The sequence below is a fragment of the Neomonachus schauinslandi genome, chromosome 15 (genome assembly GCF_002201575.2).
Source record: "Neomonachus schauinslandi chromosome 15, ASM220157v2, whole genome shotgun sequence".
Lineage (NCBI taxonomy): Eukaryota > Metazoa > Chordata > Mammalia > Carnivora > Phocidae > Neomonachus > Neomonachus schauinslandi.
Genome location: NC_058417.1, coordinates 39,565,669 through 39,586,811, shown reverse-complemented (window position 1 = coordinate 39,586,811; position 21,143 = coordinate 39,565,669). Strand labels below are relative to the sequence as shown.

Here is a 21,143-nt window from a genome sequence, read left to right as displayed (position 1 = left end):
TTATAGACCTTATAATCTTTCTTAGTTCTGGCAATGACACAGTTGTTCTCCTATTGGGGGTGGGTGGGATGAGGGATGTGGGGGTGGTCAAGGTAAAGAGAACAAGAATGGGCCCTGGAGTCAAAAGAAACTGATAGTAAGAACAGGCTTTGCCACTTCATAATGGGGTAGATCTTAGAAAAATAACTTCACATCTCTGGTCCTGAATGCCTTATTTATTTCTTTTGTAAAGTTAAGATAAGAATATCCACTTTACAGAATGGTAGGAAGGATTAAACAATATTTTTGATCAATCTCCTAACACATATGATAAGTGCTGAATGAAGAACTTTAGAATCAAGGAAGTAAGGCAAGAAAAACTCCCCCATACTGACTTTGATAACTCAGTGTCCATTGAGTTTCAGGGCCAAGTTCTTATTTGGGATTAAAAAAAGATTATTGTTCATTTTTATTTGTTTCTGGCTTATTGAACTCACCTTTCCTGGTTCAGATCAGGCAAGGTTCAGGGTCATCCTCATACTGATGAGCTTCTTAGACAACCTATTTAAAACATCCATGGCTACCCAAGTTTGAGTTGCTTCCTGATGGACAGGAACTATGCCAGGCTTAAATAACTGTATGGCAGGTGTGTGGCATAGGGCCCGGCACATAGAATGTACCAGGAGATGCATGTTGAATGAATGGACTTAATTAAAGTTTTATTGTCCCTCAAACTGAGTTTGAGAGACACACAACTGAAGAAAGAAGAAATGTGAAATTTTTGGTAATCAAAACCCATAACATCTACCAGCAAAGAAGCAGTCTCTTTCCTAATTAGGAAAGGCTGGGTTAATCTTAGCCCAGGTGAGCACCACTGTGGTCATAGGGATTTATCTCTCTTGCCACTCCAGTGACCAACAGGAATAGTCATACCTTCATTGTGGGCACATCAACAGGGAGGCCAACTCTAGTCAGGGAATAAACCTCTGATGGCCAAAAGGATTTTGTTCTTTGAAAAACAATAAAAAGCTTCTGACTTTCCATCAACAGACAACCCGATATCAAAGAGCCAGGAGGTACCTCAAATTCATCAACATTCCTTTAATGAGGTGGGGAACTCTTAATGGTAAACTCAACAGCTGAGTAACAGGATGACAGTACAATAGGGAGAGAATCAAGGCACTGAGGTCAAGGCATGGAGCCAACACCCACCTGGGATGGGGTATAAAAGGCCCAGGAGGGAGGGAGGTTGTCAGACTCAGTGGCTTGGTCTTCCCAGCTGATCTGAACCTTCTGTGCAACCTCAGCCTAACACCATGACTTCCTGCTACATCAGCTCATCCCAGTGTCCAGGCAGCACCAGGATGCCTGCAGCAACAAATGTCTGTGGCTCCTCCATTGACATTGTGGGCCAGCCTGGGGCAGAGGCCAGGGCTGCCTCCCTGTGCCTGTCGGCCACCCTGGCACACGCCAACCGAGTGCGTGTGGGGGCAACCCCTCTGGGCAAACCCAGCCTCTGTATGCCCCACAGCTGCCGCACCGCTTGCCCCTTGCCAGGGACCTGCAACATTCCCGGCAACATTGGAGTCTGTGAGAACTATGGGGAAGGCGCCCCGAATGGCCATGAGAAGGTGACCATGCAGTTCCTGAACGATCGCCTGGCCAACTACCTGGAGAAGGTGCGCCAACTGGAGAAGGAGAAGGCGGAGCTAGAGACCAGGATCCAAGAGTCGAGCAAATGCCATGAGTCCACCATGTGCCCAGACTACCAGTCCTACTTCCAGACTATTGAGGAGCTCCAGCAGAAGGTGTGGTTTAGAGTAGCCTGGGGTGTGCTGGGTCTGAGGAAGGTGGAAGGGCATGGCAGGTTAAAAGCTCCTGCAGGTTCAAGGAGCTTTTGGTTCTTGGATTCTCTTGAGTATGAGTGTAGATGCTACCTGTAGAGCTAGATCCCAGAGTATGATGTTTTGTGTGTGAACTGTCTTCCTGCTTTTCCTCAGATCCTGTGCAGCAAGGCTGAGAATACCAGGCTGATTATCCAAGTTGACAACGCCAAGCTGGCTGCTGATGACTTTAGAATCAAGTAAGTAGGACTAGAAGAGGGCTCAGAGTGACTCCTTCCTCCACCCTAAGTCCCAATGGCCAAACACTTGATTGACTGAATCACTGTCTTGTTTCTTCTTTCCTAAATTCCCCAAATAAAAATCTTTATTACAAACAAAACTAATAGAAGGTGGATGAGAAAAAACAACACAAAGCATGTATGATATAGCCTAGAGTTAGTCCTCCTTCAATTATTTTCCTAAAATGGAAGATAAGGCTGCCTGAGCTCATTAACTGGGGGCAGATAAGGTGATTTCAAGAATAAACTGAGCAAGGACAGTCATTGAATTTCATACATAATTAGAGGATCCACTTACAGATGGGTCAGGGTCCAAATTTACCTATGGGGCCCTCAGGTACCCCATATTTCTACTAAACAAAGATCAGAGATAGAGAAGTAGCCCAATACAAGGAATAAGGGAGCAAATCACTGACCTGGCACCTGGTTGTTGCTTAACCTGCTTAAGTGATAGATCAGCAAGTGGTGTGAGATCTGTCCTGGCTCCTAAGATACATTGTCATAGGCAAGCAGGTTAATCTTTTGGAATCAAAGTTGCCTCAATGCCTGAAGGTAAAATGATATCTGCTAGGAGTTCTTTGCTAGATTGCGAGTGGATTGAGTAGAGGGGCTGAGTCTAATTCATCTCTGAGGCCGGGACTGAGCACAGTGAGCAAATGAGAATTCCAGCTGGTGAAGGAAATGGGAACCAGGGGCAGCTGAGAGGGGATATCCTTATCATCCTGCTGACCTTGCATTTCCTGTGCTGGAAGGCACGAGAGTGAGCTCTCCCTGCGCCAAACGGTGGAGGCGGACATGTGTGGGATGCACAAGCTCCTGGATGACCTGAGCCTGGCCAAGGCTGACCTGGAGGCCCAGCAGGAGTCCCTGAAGGAGGAGCTGCTCTGCCTCAAGAGCAACCACGAACAGGTGTGGGCCTGGGGCTGCAGACCCTTGGGGGAGGGCACTGGGCAGAAAAGGGAGCACTGCTCACCTTGTGGCTCTAGGATTAGAACCTGGGCTCAGTTGGCATCGGGATGAAGGGTTGGTCTGGGTCTTGGAGTCAGGCTGACTTGGGAACATCTACATTGGAGAGACGCAGGCATAAGATCAGGAACTATTTAGGAAGGTGTCCAAGTGGGCTCTTCCCAGTGGACCGTGGGCAAGGCCTTTTACATCAGTGCACCAGTGGGGTCTCCCTTCATGCTGTTTGTCTGGGGAGGGGTTCAGGTGCCATCTGCTCTGTCAAAAACCCTTTCCTCACTCAGGGTGTGGGTCCTTCTGTTCCTGCAGGAAGTGAGCATTCTGAGGAGCCAGCTGGGGGACAAGCTCCAGATTAAGCTGGATGTTGAGCCCACCGTGGACATGAGCAGGGTGCTGCAGGAGATGAGGTGCCACTATGAAGCCATGGTGCAGACCAACCACAATGATCTGGAAGAGTGGTTCCAAGATCAGGTGAGGGTGCTGCCTCGGAGCAGGGAGGGACCCTGGCTTCTACCTGGGCAGGGGGGTGATCATGTCTCTGTGCCCTTGTGCTTCAGTCTGAAAGCATCAGCAAGCAGGACGTGTCCTGCTCCGAGGAGCTGCGGTGCTGCCAGTCGGAGATCCTGGAGCTGAGACGCACGGTGAACGCCCTGGAGGTGGAGCTTCGGGCCCAGCACAGCCTGGTACGGTCCTCCACCCTCACCATGCTGCTAGTGCCACAGGCCGTGGCCTGCTAGCAGCATCTCTCAGAAGTCCCCCTCATCAGTTCCACTGACAGTCAGAACTCAGGGTCTGGGTCCCTCCCTCCTTGGGGAGGTGCCTTGCTGTCAAGGTTAGTTTGATCCTGAAAAATGGTTCCTTTTACAAGTCAACTCCCTTCCTTTAGAATAATGTGTGGGGGTTCAGGCACACATTCATTCCACAAGATTTCACTGGGTGTCTACTTTGCCAGGTATTGGGAATCGAGGGATGGACAGGACACTGTTCCTCAAGTTAGATTTTTGTGTGTGTGTGAAAAGTCATGATGATATTGGCAGTGATTCCTCTAGAGTTCTGGGAATGTCCTGTGACCTCTTGGAATGTGCCCCATGGTGAGATTGGCCATGATTTTCACTGCTGAATTTTGGGACACCTGGGTCTCTTACCCCATTATTTCCCATTACAGAAAGACTGTCTGCAGAACTCCCTGTGTGAAGCTGATGCCCGCTTCGGCACTGAGCTGGCCCAGATGCAGGTCCTGATCAGCAACGTGGAGGAGCAGCTGTCCGAGATCCGGGCTGACCTGGAGCGGCAGAACCAGGAGTACCAGGTGCTGCTGGACGTCAAGGCCCGGCTGGAGTGCGAGATTGCCACATACCGGAAACTTCTAGAGAGTGAGGATTGCAAGTATGTGTGATCTAGGCACTTGGACAAATCATTTGCTCAATTCTCATGAGATTCTCAGGGTAACAATAGTGCTGTCTACAAGGGGTGCCTGGGTGGCTCAGTCGTTAAGCGTCTGCCTTCGGCTCAGGTCATGATCCCAGGGTCCTGGGATCGGGCCCCACGTCGGGCTCCCTGCTCAGCGGGAAGTCTGCTTCTCCCTCTCCCACTCCCCCTGCTTGTGTTCCCTCTCTCTCTGTGTCTCTCTCTGTCAAATAAATAAATAAAATCTTAAAACAAACAAACCAACAAAAAATCAAAACAGTGCTGTCTACAAAGAAGAAGGCGGTCTATGCTTCTGCTGAGTGACCCATTGCCGTGTCCTCTGCTCACACTGTGCATTGTTGACAGAATGTGAAGGGAGTGACTGTCCATTTGGATCCAATGCCAGGTCTCCAGTGGGGCTGCTTGGTGTAGCCACTGACTGGGGAGAGTAGACATGGGGCTGCTCCTTGAGCAGGAGATTTGAGTATAGACCCCAGCAGGTTTGTTGGACTTGCTTTTGCTCTCTTGTCAATCCTTCTCTGTATTTTCTATCCTATAGGATAGAACCTGATTCTCATATAGAAAACCTCATTTTGGAAGGCATTTTAAGACCATTCAGTCTAGTTCTAGGGGTGCACAGTAGGGGTCAATGGCCAAGGCTTCTGTTGGGTCCCTGTTCTGTAGTTTTGGAGCGGAGACTCCTTCTTCGTTCTCCATCACGTATCACTCATTTCCCATCCCTAACTTTGTTTGCCTTTCTATCTCTCCACAGACTCCCCTGCAATCCGTGCTCCACCTCTGCCTCCTGTGTGACTACCGCCTCTGCACCTCGTCCAAGCTGCACACCCTGCACCACTTGTGTGCCTGGGCCAGCCTGTGGAGCCAGCACTGGGAGCCGGTTCTGAATGCCCATGCACCAGTAGGTGCGGTTAAAGTGAGGGGATGCCCAAGGAGAAATGCTTATTCTACATCCAGGCGCTATGGTTTCTAACTATTGTTGACTTTCTGTATGCAGAGGCCTTTCCAAAGGCCACAGGAGAAGTAGAATCTTGGTTGAGAGCCTTCCTTCTCAGCTCTGGATTTTCCCAGATTAGTTCCGTGACCTCAGTGGCTGGATCCCAGCCACCAGTGGTGGCTTGGGAACATCTACATTGGAGAGACTCAGGCATAAGATCAGGAACTATCTTGGAGGCAAGGATAGGGTGGGACCTGAAATTGCATTTACATTTCAAACACCAATTTTAGTTTGAAAAATTTCCAGTTTGTGACCAGGAAAGTGATGAATAAACTTCACTGTTTGGGATTCCCCCCCAATCTACTGATTCTGTCTAACATCTGCAGCCTTGGGTAATGATTCCAGTGAGGGGGCAATGGAACTAGATACTATCTATGTATCTGACCACTTCCTCTTCTACTTCCTTTCTCCTGTCCTCCTGCCTCCCTGCCTTGGAAGTGGCTCCATTTCCTCTCTAGGGTAAGGTGGGAACTTCCCTTGTATCAGATCTGAGCCTCTCCACTCAGAGTCCTATCTTTGACAAAGGACCAGGCTTGCCTTTGCTATTTAAAGGGAAATTTAGATTAAAAAAATCTCTCTTCTCTAGAAATCTTGACTCTCCTAACTATTGTCTGGATATAACTCTCTCTTCATCAAATTTTACAGTAAAATTTGAACAATGACTATTTTTTCTACTACTTTCTTCTGATATGTTAAAACCTATTGATTCAATAGGTCACACTGCTGGGCATGATGATGTAGGGTAATGGAAAATATAGCATTACAATAGTTTCAAAATTTTTATTCTTGCTCCCACCTCATGTCATCCGACCCTCTCCCTTCCTCACCTCCCTGTTCTTCCTCCTCCCCGGAATGCTTTCCGCTTCTTTCTCGTTATTCAGGCCTCAGCAGAAATGTCACTCCCCTTGAGAGCGCCTGCTTGGCCATCGGTCCACAATGATCACAGCCTTGTCACTCTCTGTCTTGCTTACTGTCACCATGATAGCTCTCAACAGCTAAAATTGCCTACTTTTCCATTGTTTTTTTCATTAAAATGCTTCCTGGAGATTAGCATTTGTCCACTGCTGCTTCCCCAGAGCCTAGCTCACTGCTTGGTAAAGAGTAGATGCTTAATAAACATCTGTTGAAAGAATGAATGTGTCTTCCTGACTTTATCTCTGACTTGTTATGGGGCTTGAGAATCATCACTTAACTCAGTGTTTTTCCCTGCTGGAAAATGAGGGTTATGTCATCTTTCCTACTTACATCCTAGATCTGTCATGGATTCTATGGGTGAGATGAAAGAAATTTTAACAGTCTGAAAAGGAGAAAGCACCATATTAACCTCATCCAGAGCCAATGTCATATAATTAGGAGTCTGGGTGCTGAGCCATACTGCTCAGAGTTCACCCATGGCCTCAGGCTTTTTTCTCTGGGCAGCTAAAATTAATTTCCTCTAGCAGCTAAATACAATCAGAAATGAAATGGTGCACTTAATAACTTGCTTTCCAGAGCAAATTTTATTTTAGTATTTGCATTAGTTCAAAGAATGAGAAAACTTTGCTCCAAGCGGCAGAGCCTTCCTAGCAACTCCCTTATATTGAATCCATCCAAGGAGAGGGGGACTAATTTCCTTTTTCTTCTTTTGGATCCCAGTGTTGAAGTGATGGGAGAATACACTCTAGTCCCTAGAGGCACTCCTTAATTCTAAAGGCCACTGTGATTCTTGTAGATCTCCATTTTGGAGGCTTTGTTTTGGGGGAATACAGATTATTACCGTTTGCAGTCCTGACTTCTAAATGTGGTTAACAGCTGATTGAAAAAAAAAATAGCTCCTATTATCTTCCCTGTTTCTCAGGTCTTGTGTCATCATAGAAGAAAAAGCAACAGGGAGAAATGAAGTTGCTTTAACCACCCATGTCAGGGTAAAGACTGGGATGGTTCAAGGCAGCCATGGGGACAAACTGCCTGTTTAGGGCTCTAGCTTCCAATCCTGAGTGTGTCCTGGTGGTGAGGGGTGGCCTTTAGGAAGAACTTCTCATGATATCAAGTCACCCTTTTGTCTGATGTGGATTGACTGGCCTGTGTTGGGGGCAGGAACAGGAGTTTTTCCAGAAACTGGTTTGGTTTTTTTTCCCCAATGATACGAGCTGGAGAGCTTCCTGTGCAACTTTGGCTTTTTCTGAGAAGTGAAATGAAGGAGATGGGACCTGCTGTGTTGGTGCCCACCTTTGGAGCACTGCCTTTTGGAAAAGACCCAGTCTCTTGCTTCTGGCCAGCTTCAGTCCCCTGACTCTGTGGCTGATGCATTTCTTTCCTTCCTGTGAAGAGCAACATCTACGTTGCACAGAGCCTGCTTTGCTCTCTCCCCCTTTGATGGTTAAACATTTGAATATAACTGCACAGTTTTAAAATGGAGTTTTATATAGTGGTGGCTTCCTCCTGTCTGATGTTAAATGCTGTCTCTTCTTCCCAAGAACAGAATGCCACTCTCCAGCATTCTTATAGGGCAGATGTTATAACTGCTTTTAAAATATGAAGCAGCGAAGCTCACAGAGGTTAAATAGCTTGACTACAGATGTGATTTGGCAAGTGGCTGAGCTAGGACTCAGACCTAAATTGCACAGGCTGCAAAGCAACTCTCATTGTATCACTTAATGTGTTTATCCTCTGTTCCTTTGAGTGATTGAGCTGCCTTTTAAAGAGAGACACTTATGAAAGAAATTGAGGAAGACACAAAAAGATGGGAAAACGTTCCATGCTCATGTTTTGGAAGAACAAACATTGTTAAAATGTCTATGCTGCCCAGAGCAATCTACACTTTCAATGCAATCCTTATCAAAATACGTTGACAGTTTTCACAGAGCTGGAACAAACAATCCTAAAATTTGTATGGAACCAGAAAAGACTCCGAATCACCAGAGGAATGTTGAAAAAGAAAACCAAAGCTGGGGGCATCCCAATGCCTGACTTCAAGCTATATTACAAAGCAGTGATCACCAAGACAGCATGGTACTGGCACAAAAACAGATATATAGACCAATGGAACAGAATAGAGAGCCCAGATACGGACCCTCAACTCTATGGTCAAATAATCTTCGACAAAGCAGGAAAAAACATGCAATGGAAAAAAGACAGTCTCTTCAATAAATGGTGCTGAGAAAATTGGACAGCCACATGCAGAAGAATGAAACTGGACCATTCTCTTACACCGTACACAAAGATAAACTCAAAATGGATGAAAGATCTCAATATGAGACAGGAATCCATCAAAATCCTAGAAGAGAACATAGGCAGTAACCTCTTTGACATTGGCCACAGGGACTTCTTCTTAAGACTCATTTCTACATATTTTCTTTTTCTTTTTTTTTATTATGTTATGTTAATCACCATACATTACATCATTAGTTTTTGATGTAGTAGTGTTCCATAATTCATTGTTTGCATATAATACCCAGTGCTCCATGCAGAACGTGCCCTCTTTAATACCCATCACCAGGCTAACCCATCCTCCCACCCCCCTCCCCTCTAGAACCCTCAGTTTGTTTTTTAGAGTCCATAGTCTCTCATGCTTCGTTTAAGACTCATCTCTAAAGGCAGATGTAAAAAAGAATGAAATCTTGCCATTTTCAACAACATGGATGGACCTAGAGGGTATAATGCTAAGTGAAATAAGTCGGTCAGAGAAAGACAAATACGATATGATTTCACTCATATGTGGACGTTAAGAAGCAAAACAAATGAACAAAGAAAAAAAAAAAAGGACAAACAAAAAACCCAGACCCTTAAATACAGAGAATAAACCAGTGGTTGCCAGAGGGGATATAAGTGGGGAGATGGGTGAAATAGATACAGGGGATTAAGAGTGCACTTATCATGATGAGCATTCTATACATTACTCAATATATAGAATTGTTGAATCACTGTATTATACATCTGAAACTAATATTACACTGAATCAAAAAAACAATAAGGGAGACCCTGCAATGTGACCCTTGGATATCCCCATTTTTCATACTCATGGTCACTGACATAATTTGGAAAGGGTCACCGAAATTGTGTAATTTGTTTGATTTATTTAGTACAAACCTTACAAGACAGTGTATTGTTAGTTCCTGAATGAGCTAGTCTGCCCCCAGCTCACTGCTGTCTAACTCCTCCTAAATGCCTTGTCTGTGTTGAACATTTCATGGGTCAAATCAGTATCTGAGAAGGGATAAAGGATGACTTTTGAGGAGGGAATACGTCATTAGCAGAGAAGGACTATTCCCAGTACAATCAAAGCGATTGATTCCATCATTAAATAATTCTGTTCTTTTCCTAAAAGGACATGGGCTAAACACATGATTCAGTGTGATTTACTTTTGAGTGTTCTGTAGGACTTTTCATAGAAATATGTTCCTAGATGAAAATAAATTATCCTGATTTTGATTTGATTTAGGATGACAGGGTTTAGAAGTCAAGGATTTTCGGGGCGCCTGGGTGGCTCAGTCGTTAAGCGTCTGCCTTCGGCTCAGGTCATGATCCCAGGGTCCTGGGATCGAGCCCTGCATCAGGCTCCTCGCTCCGCAGGAAGCCTGCTTCTCCCTCTCACACTCCCCTTGCTTGTGTTCCCTCTCTCGCTGTCTCTCTCTCTCTCTGTCAAATAAATAAATAAAAATCTTTAAAAAAAAAAAAGAAGTCAAGGATTTTCTGTCATTGGGGCAAGAAGCTACTGTTTGGTTCATACTATATTCATTCATTCATTCATTCAACACATACTTGTTGAGCATCACCATGCACCAGGCACTGTGGAGGATAAACTGAGTATGACTGGCTCTATAGTTGAGTTCATTTAGTTCTTTCTTTCATGTTTTCATTGATTGGGCATTTCCTGTGAGTCAGATGCTGTGTTGGGAATTACAGAGATGAACAAGACAAAAATAATAAGGCAAAACCTGTGCTTCTAAGGGTCTTCCACATAATCTGGCAACAGAGCACACTATGAAGAGGGCTATGTTCAAGGTAAACTGAGGATTCAGTGTGAGTGGAGAACAGGAACTGACTGTATGCCCTGAGAAGCTGGAGGAAGCTTCCACTTAAAGACAACTTTTCAGTTGAGAAACATGAATCCCCAGAGATACACTTGACCTTCAGAATGTTTCAGAATTAGGTATTTAATAATAGATTCTCAATGTGAAAAATAATGCAGAATTGTCAATATTTCCTTATTTTTTTAAAGGTTTATTTTGTATTTATTTGAGAGAGAGAGAGTGAGCAGGGGGAGGGGGCAAAGGGAGAGGAAGAGAGAGAGAGAGAGACAAGCAGATTCCATGCAGAGTACAGAGCCTGACGCAGGGCTCGATCTCACAACTCCGAGATCATGACCTGAGCTGAAATCAAGAGTTGGACACTCAACTGACTGAGCCACCTAGGCACCCCAATATTTACCTATTTATATTGCATAAAAACTGTGAAGTGGACCAAATAAATAGTTTGACAATGAGTTATTCAGAATTTCATATTTTCCCAACTTCCTAAATCATCCACTCTACAAGTTTCTACAACTGCATTTTTCTCCTTTCTATTAAACATACCTTTGCTCCAGAACCACCTCCAGCCAGGTCAGTGAGAGATTTGCTAGCTTCACATCCACAGGATATGGTCCCCTGAGAAGCTCAGAGGAATGGACTCCTAACATTAAGGGGAAATCCACAAGCCCTTGGGGGCAGAGGATGGAGGAGATGGCTCCTAGTCCAATGTCCCAGGGACCTCATCAGCCACAATAATCACTCAAAGATGAGGTTGTGGAGGGCAAAGGGGCTTCTGAACACTGGGGCAGAACAACACCTGAACCCCACCAGTTCAGCACAGAAGTCATAGATTCCTGAAAGGGAAAATGGAGCCCAAGGCTGTCCAAACTCTCACAAAATACCAAGCATTTCTTTGTTTGTAGAAAGGCTTCTTTAAAAAAAAAAACAAAACTAGCTTACAAAAATTATACACATAGAACATACATCTTGTGAAAACTTGAAACAGAAGTGAAGCCTACACCATGCAAATAGTCTTCCTCCACAAATTAGTTTCCATATGTATACAGAGGAGAGGGGGCATATTTTGAGGTTCTAACAGACGATCCTCAGTATATTTCCTTATACCCTGGACCCTTCTAATAGCTGTAGCCCAAGCAACGCTCAGTGATTTGAGAGAGGGAAGACATAGCAGAAGGCAGGGAAGAGGTTTTGAGTCTCATGAGTCCAAGCCCTGAGTTGACAAGAGAACGGACTTGGATGAGACAAGTAAGGGGAAACGTCCCACCCTCTAGTTAGAGGAAGGCATGTGGAATTGAGGAATGAAGAGGAGGAGAAGGGAAGAGAATTTAGAGGCCGGTGGATCCCCTGCTTGTTCTACCCCTTCTCCCAGGCTGAGATATAGAGTCAAGGGCAGGAGGGTAATAGGTTGGGAGATGTAGGACCAGAGGGCATCTGTTCTCCCTTTCCCACGTAGAACCTGGAGAGGCACCAAGACCCCATGGGAGAAATAGTTCATGGGGAGTCTAGACAGAAGGGCCTCAGAAAATGTCATAGACAATCCCGGGTAGTACTGAAGCTGAAATATGACTCTGTGCCTCAGAGAGTAGCATGAATAGAGCAAAGGGAACCCTGAGAGCTCAAGGGCCATGTGGGTGAGAATGACAATGCTGTGGCAACACCGGAGTGTTCTGATAGCCTAGAACTGGGCAGGAGGACCCAAGTGGGTCTCTGTTACAGTGGGGATGGAGGAAAATGCCAAGGGCTGATCCCTGCCCACCTCCTGTTTCCCAACATTCTGGAAAAAAGGCCCCTGAAACTCTGGGCAACCTCTTGGGAAGGGGTCCTCAAGATGACTGAGGTAAGGTTCTGCCATTTGGCATCATGTGGGTTGAAGATTAAAAGTACAATTTAGTTCAAGCACAAGAAAGTAAAGTTACATATCTTTCACACCTGACTTTATGGTCTGAGATTCATTCTTGCCATAAATGTAAGCCCACATATATCCCCCTTTGGGTAAATATAAAAAGTAGCATACTGTTGAGCATTTGGTCTTTTCTTCACTGAAACTTACATCATAGGTATCATTTCTATGTTAGTATATCTATATCTATCCATATCTACCTCATTATTTGCAATGGCTGCAAGCTTTTCATTATAAGCATGTACTACAATTCACTTAACCAGGCTTCTTTTGGTGGGTGTTTCATTTCTCTAGTCTGCTATGATTCCCCAGATATTGCAATAAATACTCTTGTTATTCTTGTACACGTGTCCATGTAAGTGCGTCTGGCATAATTCCTGGAAGTGGAATTATTGGGTTACAGTGTGTGCAATTGTAATTTGCATAGATATTGCTAAACTGCCTTGAAGAGGCTGCATGATTTAATGCCCCCCCCACAGTGTTTGACAATGCCTGTTTTTCTATTCCTTGCCAACATTGTGACATTAACCTTTTTGATCTTTGCTCATTTAAATAGGTACAAAATGGTAATTTAATAAGCATTTTTGAATTTTAAATGATGTGAGCATCTAAACCCATGATTAAAAGCCACTTGAAAAAAAACCAGCTAACACTTATTTAGTGTTTACTCTGCCATGTGCTGGACATTATTTTAAATGATTTACAAAGATCAAATTCTTTAATAGTTAAAACAAATCTGTGAGCTAGATGCTATTACTGCCTCTGTTTTACGTATGTAGAAACCACAGCACAGAGAGGTCAAGTCACCAGGCCAAGTTTTCACAGCTAGTAAATGGTAGAACCAGAATCCGAACCCAGGCAGGCTGGCTCCAGTGTTCTTGGCCTTAACCACACTACTATGCTGCATTAAAGGGCTTCGTAATGGGCCGGGGTAGGAGATAAATGAGGGCAAATGTGCCGCCCTAGAATGTGGGTAACCTCCCTGTTACTGGGGATGACGGAGAGAGGAAGTGCAGACAATTGTTTTTGTCAGCTAGACTCTGATGCCCTGGAGACCTGGGACAAGAATAAAGCAGACTACTGCTAATAAAGACCCTTAAAATCAGACTAAAGATTTCCAAGTAATCATATCATAAAATCCCACTTAAGGAAGAAGATAATGGCAGCTTTCAGTCTTTTTCAAAGCCTCTCGAGGCGGACTTCTGAGATCACAAAGATCCCTGAGGGTGTCCGTCCTGGAACCCCCTTGCCCAGAGTGTCTGAGGGTGTAAGGGACAGCTGGGCCAGGATGGAGCACCTGTTGTGGTCTGCCAACCTCTCCCTGGTGCAGCACACACAGGGCACACGCTTGTGGACAGCACCGGCTTCCTTAGACACCCTCAGAATCTCCCCCCTGGCCACAGATAAGGTAGCTGCAGACCAGATCCCAACCCCTGGGCTGCTCTGACGTCGTTGCTTTCTCTTTCACACAGAGTTGTCTCAGTAGGTCCCAACGCCATGGCTTTGAATGATGCTGTTCTGGACCCAGTGCTCTACCTTCCCCTGAAGACAGAAAGCAACTCCAAAACTTTCACTCCCAAAGAGAGATGGGATGGCCCCTGTGAATGAGGAGGGCTGCAGGACTGTCCCTCTCTTCACGCTTCATTGCCAGGACTTCCCTTCATGCAACCTGGCTCATATGTTGTTTTCAGGGGCCGAGGACTCTTTACAGGGAGCGAAAGGAGGCAGCCTGGGATGTCAAGGGTAGGCTCCTCCCCAGCTGCACAGCATCTCAAACACCTGCCTCATGCCTTCCACTTACTGCCAGTTCCTTTGAGACAAAAGAAAAATCAGTAGAACCCACTTCTCTAAGAGCAACAAGTGGCTTCAGTGTCATTATGCAAAACAGACCACGGCAAGCCCAAGCCAGGGCTTTAGAGACGGGTGTCAGTGAGGGCATCAACACTCCATCTGTGAAGCCTAAAAAGTAACAAGTGGCGTGTGTCCTGAGATGGAAGGAACCATAATTTCAGTCAATGGGACAAATCCTGCCAGGGGATAGGGCCAAAAGGTAGAGCCTATTTAGCAAATCAAAGGAAATGACTGTAATGGTCCAATTCTCTGGATTAAAGTGATGCACTGGGATGAGGCAAGAGAGAAATAAAGGGGTGTTTGAAGATGGAACTTATGCAGATTGCACCCAGAGGCCTCTGAAGGATGGGAAGGCCAGGCTTGGTGATGTCTCCTAATTATAGTGTTTGTAAGGGGTTATTCATTGTTGACCTCAGGGTAACTGGCACTGACCCCAGAGTGGCTTTTCCTTTTGGGAAGAATTCCAGATTTCTTTATTTCTTTTTGAGAGAATTCTGAGAGCCCAGGTTTCACCAATACTCACATCCATTGCCTCCCATTTGGTTTTCTTGGGGATGTTTGTTCTTGAATTTTAGAGATTAGAGAAGAGACCTATTTATATCCTTCTGGGGTGTTCTCCGATTAGCTCTTCCTCCATCTTTCAGTCCCTCTACTTTCCCTCCAGCACTCTGGAGGGGCAACCTCTGACCCCACAGCTCATGGTTGCTTTAGTCCCTTGGCTCTAACAAAAATCTCTGGGATGTGAGGTCTATTTTAGACTTTTGACTTTTGAATATAACTTTTTCTATGTGCATTTTTTGTCCTCTCTGCTCTGTGCCTAAACATCTTCCTTTGCTGGAACACAAGGACCCTCAGATATATATATATATATATTTTTTTTTTGCATCAGCTTCTTGGCCAACAACTAAGCCTCCTGCAACAAAGACAACACACAGGTTGTTCTAACCAGAGGTCATGGCAGGGTGGAAAGAGAATGAATGGGCTCTACAGACATGAGACTGAATCAAGTTCTTGACAATTTATTTCTCTGTGAATTGGAAGATGGACTTTAGTTTCTTCATTGGCACACTGAGGCTATGAATAGCTGCCTCATAGGTAGTAAGGATTAAATAGGAAAGAATACTGCAGGATAGCTATTACAACTTACATTCTCCTAAATGTTAGTTCTTGAACTTTTCTTTAAATATCCCTTGAGCTCTGGTCCCAGTTCCCTTCTCTGGATCAAATAAAGCTTTTTGTTTGTTTGTTTGTCAGTAGCTTCTCTCTAGATACATACTTGTTCAGGACCACGGATCCTCTCTTTCACCAACTCCTATTGATCAATGGTTCTCATTCAAGTTTGTTGAAGACAACCTGAGATTTCTGGGGACTGTTTTCTCCTGAAGAATAGGGACCATTGCATGTTCAAAAACCAGCACACTGCCCAAGTTCTAGGGAATGTTTAGGAAACAGGCTGAACAAGTGAATGACTGAAAACTGATTCTGACTAGTCAACCAAAACTTAGCTAGCAATAATGTTTCTGGATGCATTGATGCTTTAAAGCTTCTCAAGGGGAGTGTGCAGTGTAAAGGATAGAAGAAAGAAGAAATGGGACCTCACAATAATTAAGTATCTGTAGACTTACCAGTTTTATAAACTGGTGTTTCTCTTCAAAGGAAAGTCTGGGTGAGTCTAAGCACAGGTGACAGATTCACTGTCCCTCCTGATACACAGAAAATTGACTGAAAGATTCAATCCTTGAATGTGTCCACATCCACAGAGACGCTGGCCCAGTCCAGAGAGCACATCTGGAAGTTGAATTAACTGCTGGTGATTGTTGGGTAGAAATAGAAATCTCTGACCTTTCCTCAATAGATAACCTGATATCAAAAATCAAAGGGCACCTCAAATTCATCAACATTCCTTTAATGAGGTGGGGAACTCTTAATGGTAAACTCAACCGCTGAGTAACAGGATGACAGTACAACAATAGGGAGAGAATCAAGGCACTGAGGTCAAGGCATGGAGCCAACACCCAGCTGGGATGGGGTATAAAAAGCCCAGGAGGGAGGGAGGTTGTCAGACTCAGTGGCGTGGTCTTCCCAGCTGATCTGAACCTTCTGTGCAACCTCAGCCTAACACCATGACTTCCTGCTACATCAGCTCATCCCAGTGTCCAGGCAGCACCAGGATGCCTGCAGCAACAAATGTCTGTGGCTCCTCAATTGACATTGTGGGCCAGCCTGGGGCAGAGGCCAGGGCTGCCTCCCTGTGCCTGTCGGCCACCCTGGCACACGCCAACCGAGTGCGTGTGGGGGCAACCCCTCTGGGCAAACCCAGCCTCTGTATGCCCCACAGCTGCCGCACCGCTTGCCCCTTGCCAGGGACCTGCAACATTCCCGGCAACATTGGAGTCTGTGAGAACTATGGGGAAGGCGCCCCGAATGGCCATGAGAAGGTGACCATGCAGTTCCTGAACGATCGCCTGGCCAACTACCTGGAGAAGGTGCGCCAACTGGAGAAGGAGAAGGCGGAGCTAGAGACCAGGATCCAAGAGTCGAGCAAATGCCATGAGTCCACCATGTGCCCAGACTACCAGTCCTACTTCCAGACTATTGAGGAGCTCCAGCAGAAGGTGTGGTTTGGAGTAGCCTGGGGTGTGCTGGGTCTGAGGAAGGTGGAAGGGCATGGCAGGTTAAAAGCTCCTGCAGGTTCAAGGAGCTTTTGGTTCTTGGATTCTCTTGAGTATGAGTGTAGATGCTACCTGTAGAGCTGGATCCCAGAGTATGATGTTTTGTGTGTGAACTGTCTTCCTGCTTTTCCTCAGATCCTGTGCAGCAAGGCTGAGAATACCAGGCTGATTATCCAAGTTGACAACGCCAAGCTGGCTGCTGATGACTTTAGAATCAAGTAAGTAGGACTAGAAGAGGGCTCAGAGTGACTCCTCTTTTTTGTTCTATTGCTAGGTGCCCACTATGGTACTGGCCCAAAGTAGGGGTTTGAAAATAGTTGCTGACTAGAAGCATGAATGGATCAATACATAAGTGTTCACTTTCTTCTTTTCCAAACCATAACTTAACCTATTACTAGAAGTGGTCCTTATAGAGGAGAAAGAGAACAAAAGCATTGAAACAAAAAGAGGAAGAATCATCTAGATTGGTCAGGTCTCATGTCATTTTCTCCCCACATCTGGAAGATAAGAGAGCTTTGTGTTATAGCCAGAAACAAAATCAAGTCATTGCAAGAATAAACTTTCAGTGCATTGGTTGTTGACAGACACACTGACTCTTGGCAAAATTTATCAGTGGAAAGAATTGTCACTGTAGCTCCTTGGTATCAAGAGTTGCAACTGAATAAATGAGAAAGGCATAAAAATCATGTGAAATAGTTAAACCATGGGGTAAACTAGAAAACTGTCGGTCCAGAAGACTTACCTTTGAGTCATTATTTTTCCTGGCTAAATGATCTTTTATAGCAGAATGAACACTGCATTGAAGTTTGAACACTTAGGTTGAATCCATGTATTTACTATTAACCAAGGTATACAATCCTGGATAATCCATTTATTCTTTCTGAGCCTCAGTTTCCCATTTCGTCCCATCCAGTGGGCATAATGATACTTGACCTGACCATGAGCTCTGTAGCTCATGTTGGATCTCACAGGATCCATCAGAGTGAAAGTTGATTAATTGAGGAAATGAGGATCCAAGTTGGTGGGAACCAGGGGCAGCTGAGAGGGGATATCCTTATCATCCTGCTGACCTTGCATTTCCTGTGCTGGAAGGCACGAGAGTGAGCTCTCCCTGCGCCAAACGGTGGAGGCGGACATGTGTGGGATGCACAAGCTCCTGGATGACCTGAGCCTGGCCAAGGCTGACCTGGAGGCCCAGCAGGAGTCCCTGAAGGAGGAGCTGCTCTGCCTCAAGAGCAACCACGAACAGGTGTGGGCCTGGGGCTGCAGACCCTTGGGGGAGGGCACTGGGCAGAAAAGGGAGCACTGCTCACCTTGTGGCTCTAGGATTAGAACCTGGGCTCAGTTGGCATCGGGATGAAGGGTTGGTCTGGGTCTTGGAGTCAGGCTGACTTGGGAACATCTACATTGGAGAGACGCAGGCATAAGATCAGAAACTATTTAGGAAGGTGTCCAAGTGGGCTCTTCCCAGTGGACCGTGGGCAAGGCCTTTTACATCAGTGCACCAGTGGGGTCTCCCTTCATGCTGTTTGTCTGGGGAGGGGTTCAGGTGCCATCTGCTCTGTCAAAAACCCTTTCCTCACTCAGGGTGTGGGTCCTTCTGTTCCTGCAGGAAGTGAGCATTCTGAGGAGCCAGCTGGGGGACAAGCTCCAGATTAAGCTGGATGTTGAGCCCACCGTGGACATGAGCAGGGTGCTGCAGGAGATGAGGTGCCACTATGAAGCCATGGTGCAGACCAACCACAATGATCTGGAAGAGTGGTTCCAAGATCAGGTGAGGGTGCTGCCTCGGAGCAGGGAGGGACCCTGGCTTCTACCTGGGCAGGGGGGTGATCATGTCTCTGTGCCCTTGTGCTTCAGTCTGAAAGCATCAGCAAGCAGGACGTGTCCTGCTCCGAGGAGCTGCGGTGCTGCCAGTCGGAGATCCTGGAGCTGAGACGCACGGTGAACGCCCTGGAGGTGGAGCTTCGGGCCCAGCACAGCCTGGTACGGTCCTCCACCCTCACCATGCTGCTAGTGCCACAGGCCGTGGCCTGCTAGCAGCATCTCTCAGAAGTCCCCCTCATCAGTTCCACTGACAGTCAGAACTCAGGGTCTGGGTCCCTCCCTCCTTGGGGAGGTGCCTTGCTGTCAAGGTTAGTTTGATCCTGAAAAATGGTTCCTTTTACAAGTCAACTCCCTTCCTTTAGAATAATGTGTGGGGGTTCAGGCACACATTCATTCCACAAGATTTCACTGGGTGTCTACTTTGCCAGGTATTGGGAATCGAGGGATGGACAGGACACTGTTCCTCAAGTTAGATTTTTGTGTGTGTGTGAAAAGTCATGATGATATTGGCAGTGATTCCTCTAGAGTTCTGGGAATGTCCTGTGACCTCTTGGAATGTGCCCCATGGTGAGATTGGCCATGATTTTCACTGCTGAATTTTGGGACACCTGGGTCTCTTACCCCATTATTTCCCATTACAGAAAGACTGTCTGCAGAACTCCCTGTGTGAAGCTGATGCCCGCTTCGGCACTGAGCTGGCCCAGATGCAGGTCCTGATCAGCAACGTGGAGGAGCAGCTGTCCGAGATCCGGGCTGACCTGGAGCGGCAGAACCAGGAGTACCAGGTGCTGCTGGACGTCAAGGCCCGGCTGGAGTGCGAGATTGCCACATACCGGAAACTTCTAGAGAGTGAGGATTGCAAGTATGTGTGATTGGGTCAATTTCTGGCCAAGCTACATACCTATCGGGTGATTCCTCATAGATAACTGACATGGTTGTGGAAGGAGATCTTATCATAAAGAACAAGCCTTCCTGTGCACGCTGGCTTAGTGACAGACTCAGCTCTCCGGTGTGTGCAGATTGTACTGTGGATCGACTGTTACATAAACAATAGCTGGTTCCTAAGCTGCGTCCCCCCAGAGGACTCCTGGATGTGGAAAGACATAGATGAGAATGGAAGAGGGGCCCTATGACTTGGTGGCAGACCCGTCCCTTACCCTTTTGGTCTTGCCCTTTCTGTGCATCACTGAGACATCTTTGTACTCCTCGTGTCTAACTCTTCCTCGTTCTCTCTCCCTGCAGACTCCCCATCAATCCCTGCTCTACGGATGCCTCCTGTGTCCTTTGTCCAGGCTGTGCCCCTGCCACCTGCAGCCCTCTCTAAGCCAGTGGGGCCAGCACTGAGAACCGATTCTAAAGGTCTGAGTGCCAGTGCAGAAGGTCAAGGCTGGCTGCCCTGGGGCTAAGATTGCCCTCACCTGCTTAGTCTTCCCTCCAGGCAGACCAAACTCACTGGAGGCATTTTCACTGAATCAAAGTGCAACAGAAACTTCTAAGCTGTGGCTCCCTGTGTGTCCTTTTGCTGCATTTCTCCCCCAATGCTGTAATTGTCTTTCACTTAAGCTATTGTTTGTTCCTAGTACCTCTTCTGGGATTTTGGTTCTACTCCAATGCTTCAGACTCTCCTAAGATGTAATTGGATTCTTGTACAAAATGGTCAATAAACCTCCTTCCTGCATCAAGTGCTACACTTCTGGTGCTTGGCAATGTATGTGATGTGATAAAGAGTCTGGCCCACCTTGGGTGGTCATTGGCTCCGACATGTCTCCTTGCTGCCAGGATCTCTCTGGGGCACTGGGGTCTTAGCCTTTGGATGAAGGCCCTTTGCTGACAGTGGATGTGTACTTACCTTGCCCATCGATCCCTATAGACTGGGGAAAGGAAGCCATGTTGGTTGCCAGGTTTGAATTCCTTCAGAACAGCTCAGAACTAATATGTCCCTACCATGCTTTTGGCATCTTCAGCCCCTTGGTATTTGGTCCAAGAGCAAAATCACACAACTTAGAGTTCCAGTCTAGCCAAAGGGAGGTCATGCTGAGAACTGCCCTGGACAGGTTGCCAAGTTTTTTCTCTCATTCAAATTGTCCCTTTTATGGAGGCATGGCATTACCACCTGCTCTCTTAGATTGGGCACTGGGGACAGTTGTCTGGGTCCTGGGCATATTTTCCTCCAGAGAGATGTATGCTTGTCTCCTCTACTGTTGCCTTTGAAGCACCAATGGTGAGGAATGCAGTTGGCATGCGTCCTCCAAATGCCTGTCTGCCTCTTAGACATGGCTCTGACCCAGGCCCAGGTGGGTCACAGCCAGACATGGTAGAAGAGTACCTGAGAGATTATGTGCCTTCTTTGCTATGCTGGTCAGTTTAGCATCTGGCATGGGCTGAGCATGTCCAA

General features: G+C 46.3%; 3 protein-coding genes across 3 annotated transcripts in view; 2 read left to right on the top strand and 1 right to left on the bottom strand.

The window, feature by feature from the left end:
• The window catches only part of LOC110573273 (signal transducer and activator of transcription 5B), an 871,639-nt gene that overhangs the window by 676,413 nt on the left and 174,083 nt on the right, over nt 1-21,143 (bottom strand). The gene's annotated exons all lie outside the window — the stretch shown is intronic.
• On the top strand, nt 1,296-5,376 carry KRT38 (keratin 38). The gene is made up of 7 exons (XM_021681721.1): nt 1,296-1,787; nt 1,980-2,062; nt 2,854-3,010; nt 3,374-3,535; nt 3,622-3,747; nt 4,230-4,450; nt 5,244-5,376. Exons 1-7 carry the CDS (start codon nt 1,296-1,298, stop codon nt 5,374-5,376), a joined length of 1,374 nt encoding a protein of 457 aa, XP_021537396.1.
• LOC110573280 (keratin, type I cuticular Ha8-like) lies at nt 16,373-20,072 on the top strand. Its single transcript, XM_021681748.1, has 7 exons — nt 16,373-16,864; nt 17,057-17,139; nt 18,014-18,170; nt 18,534-18,695; nt 18,782-18,907; nt 19,390-19,610; nt 19,991-20,072. The coding sequence occupies exons 1-7, from the start codon at nt 16,373-16,375 to the stop codon at nt 20,070-20,072; spliced, it is 1,323 nt and encodes a 440-aa protein (XP_021537423.1).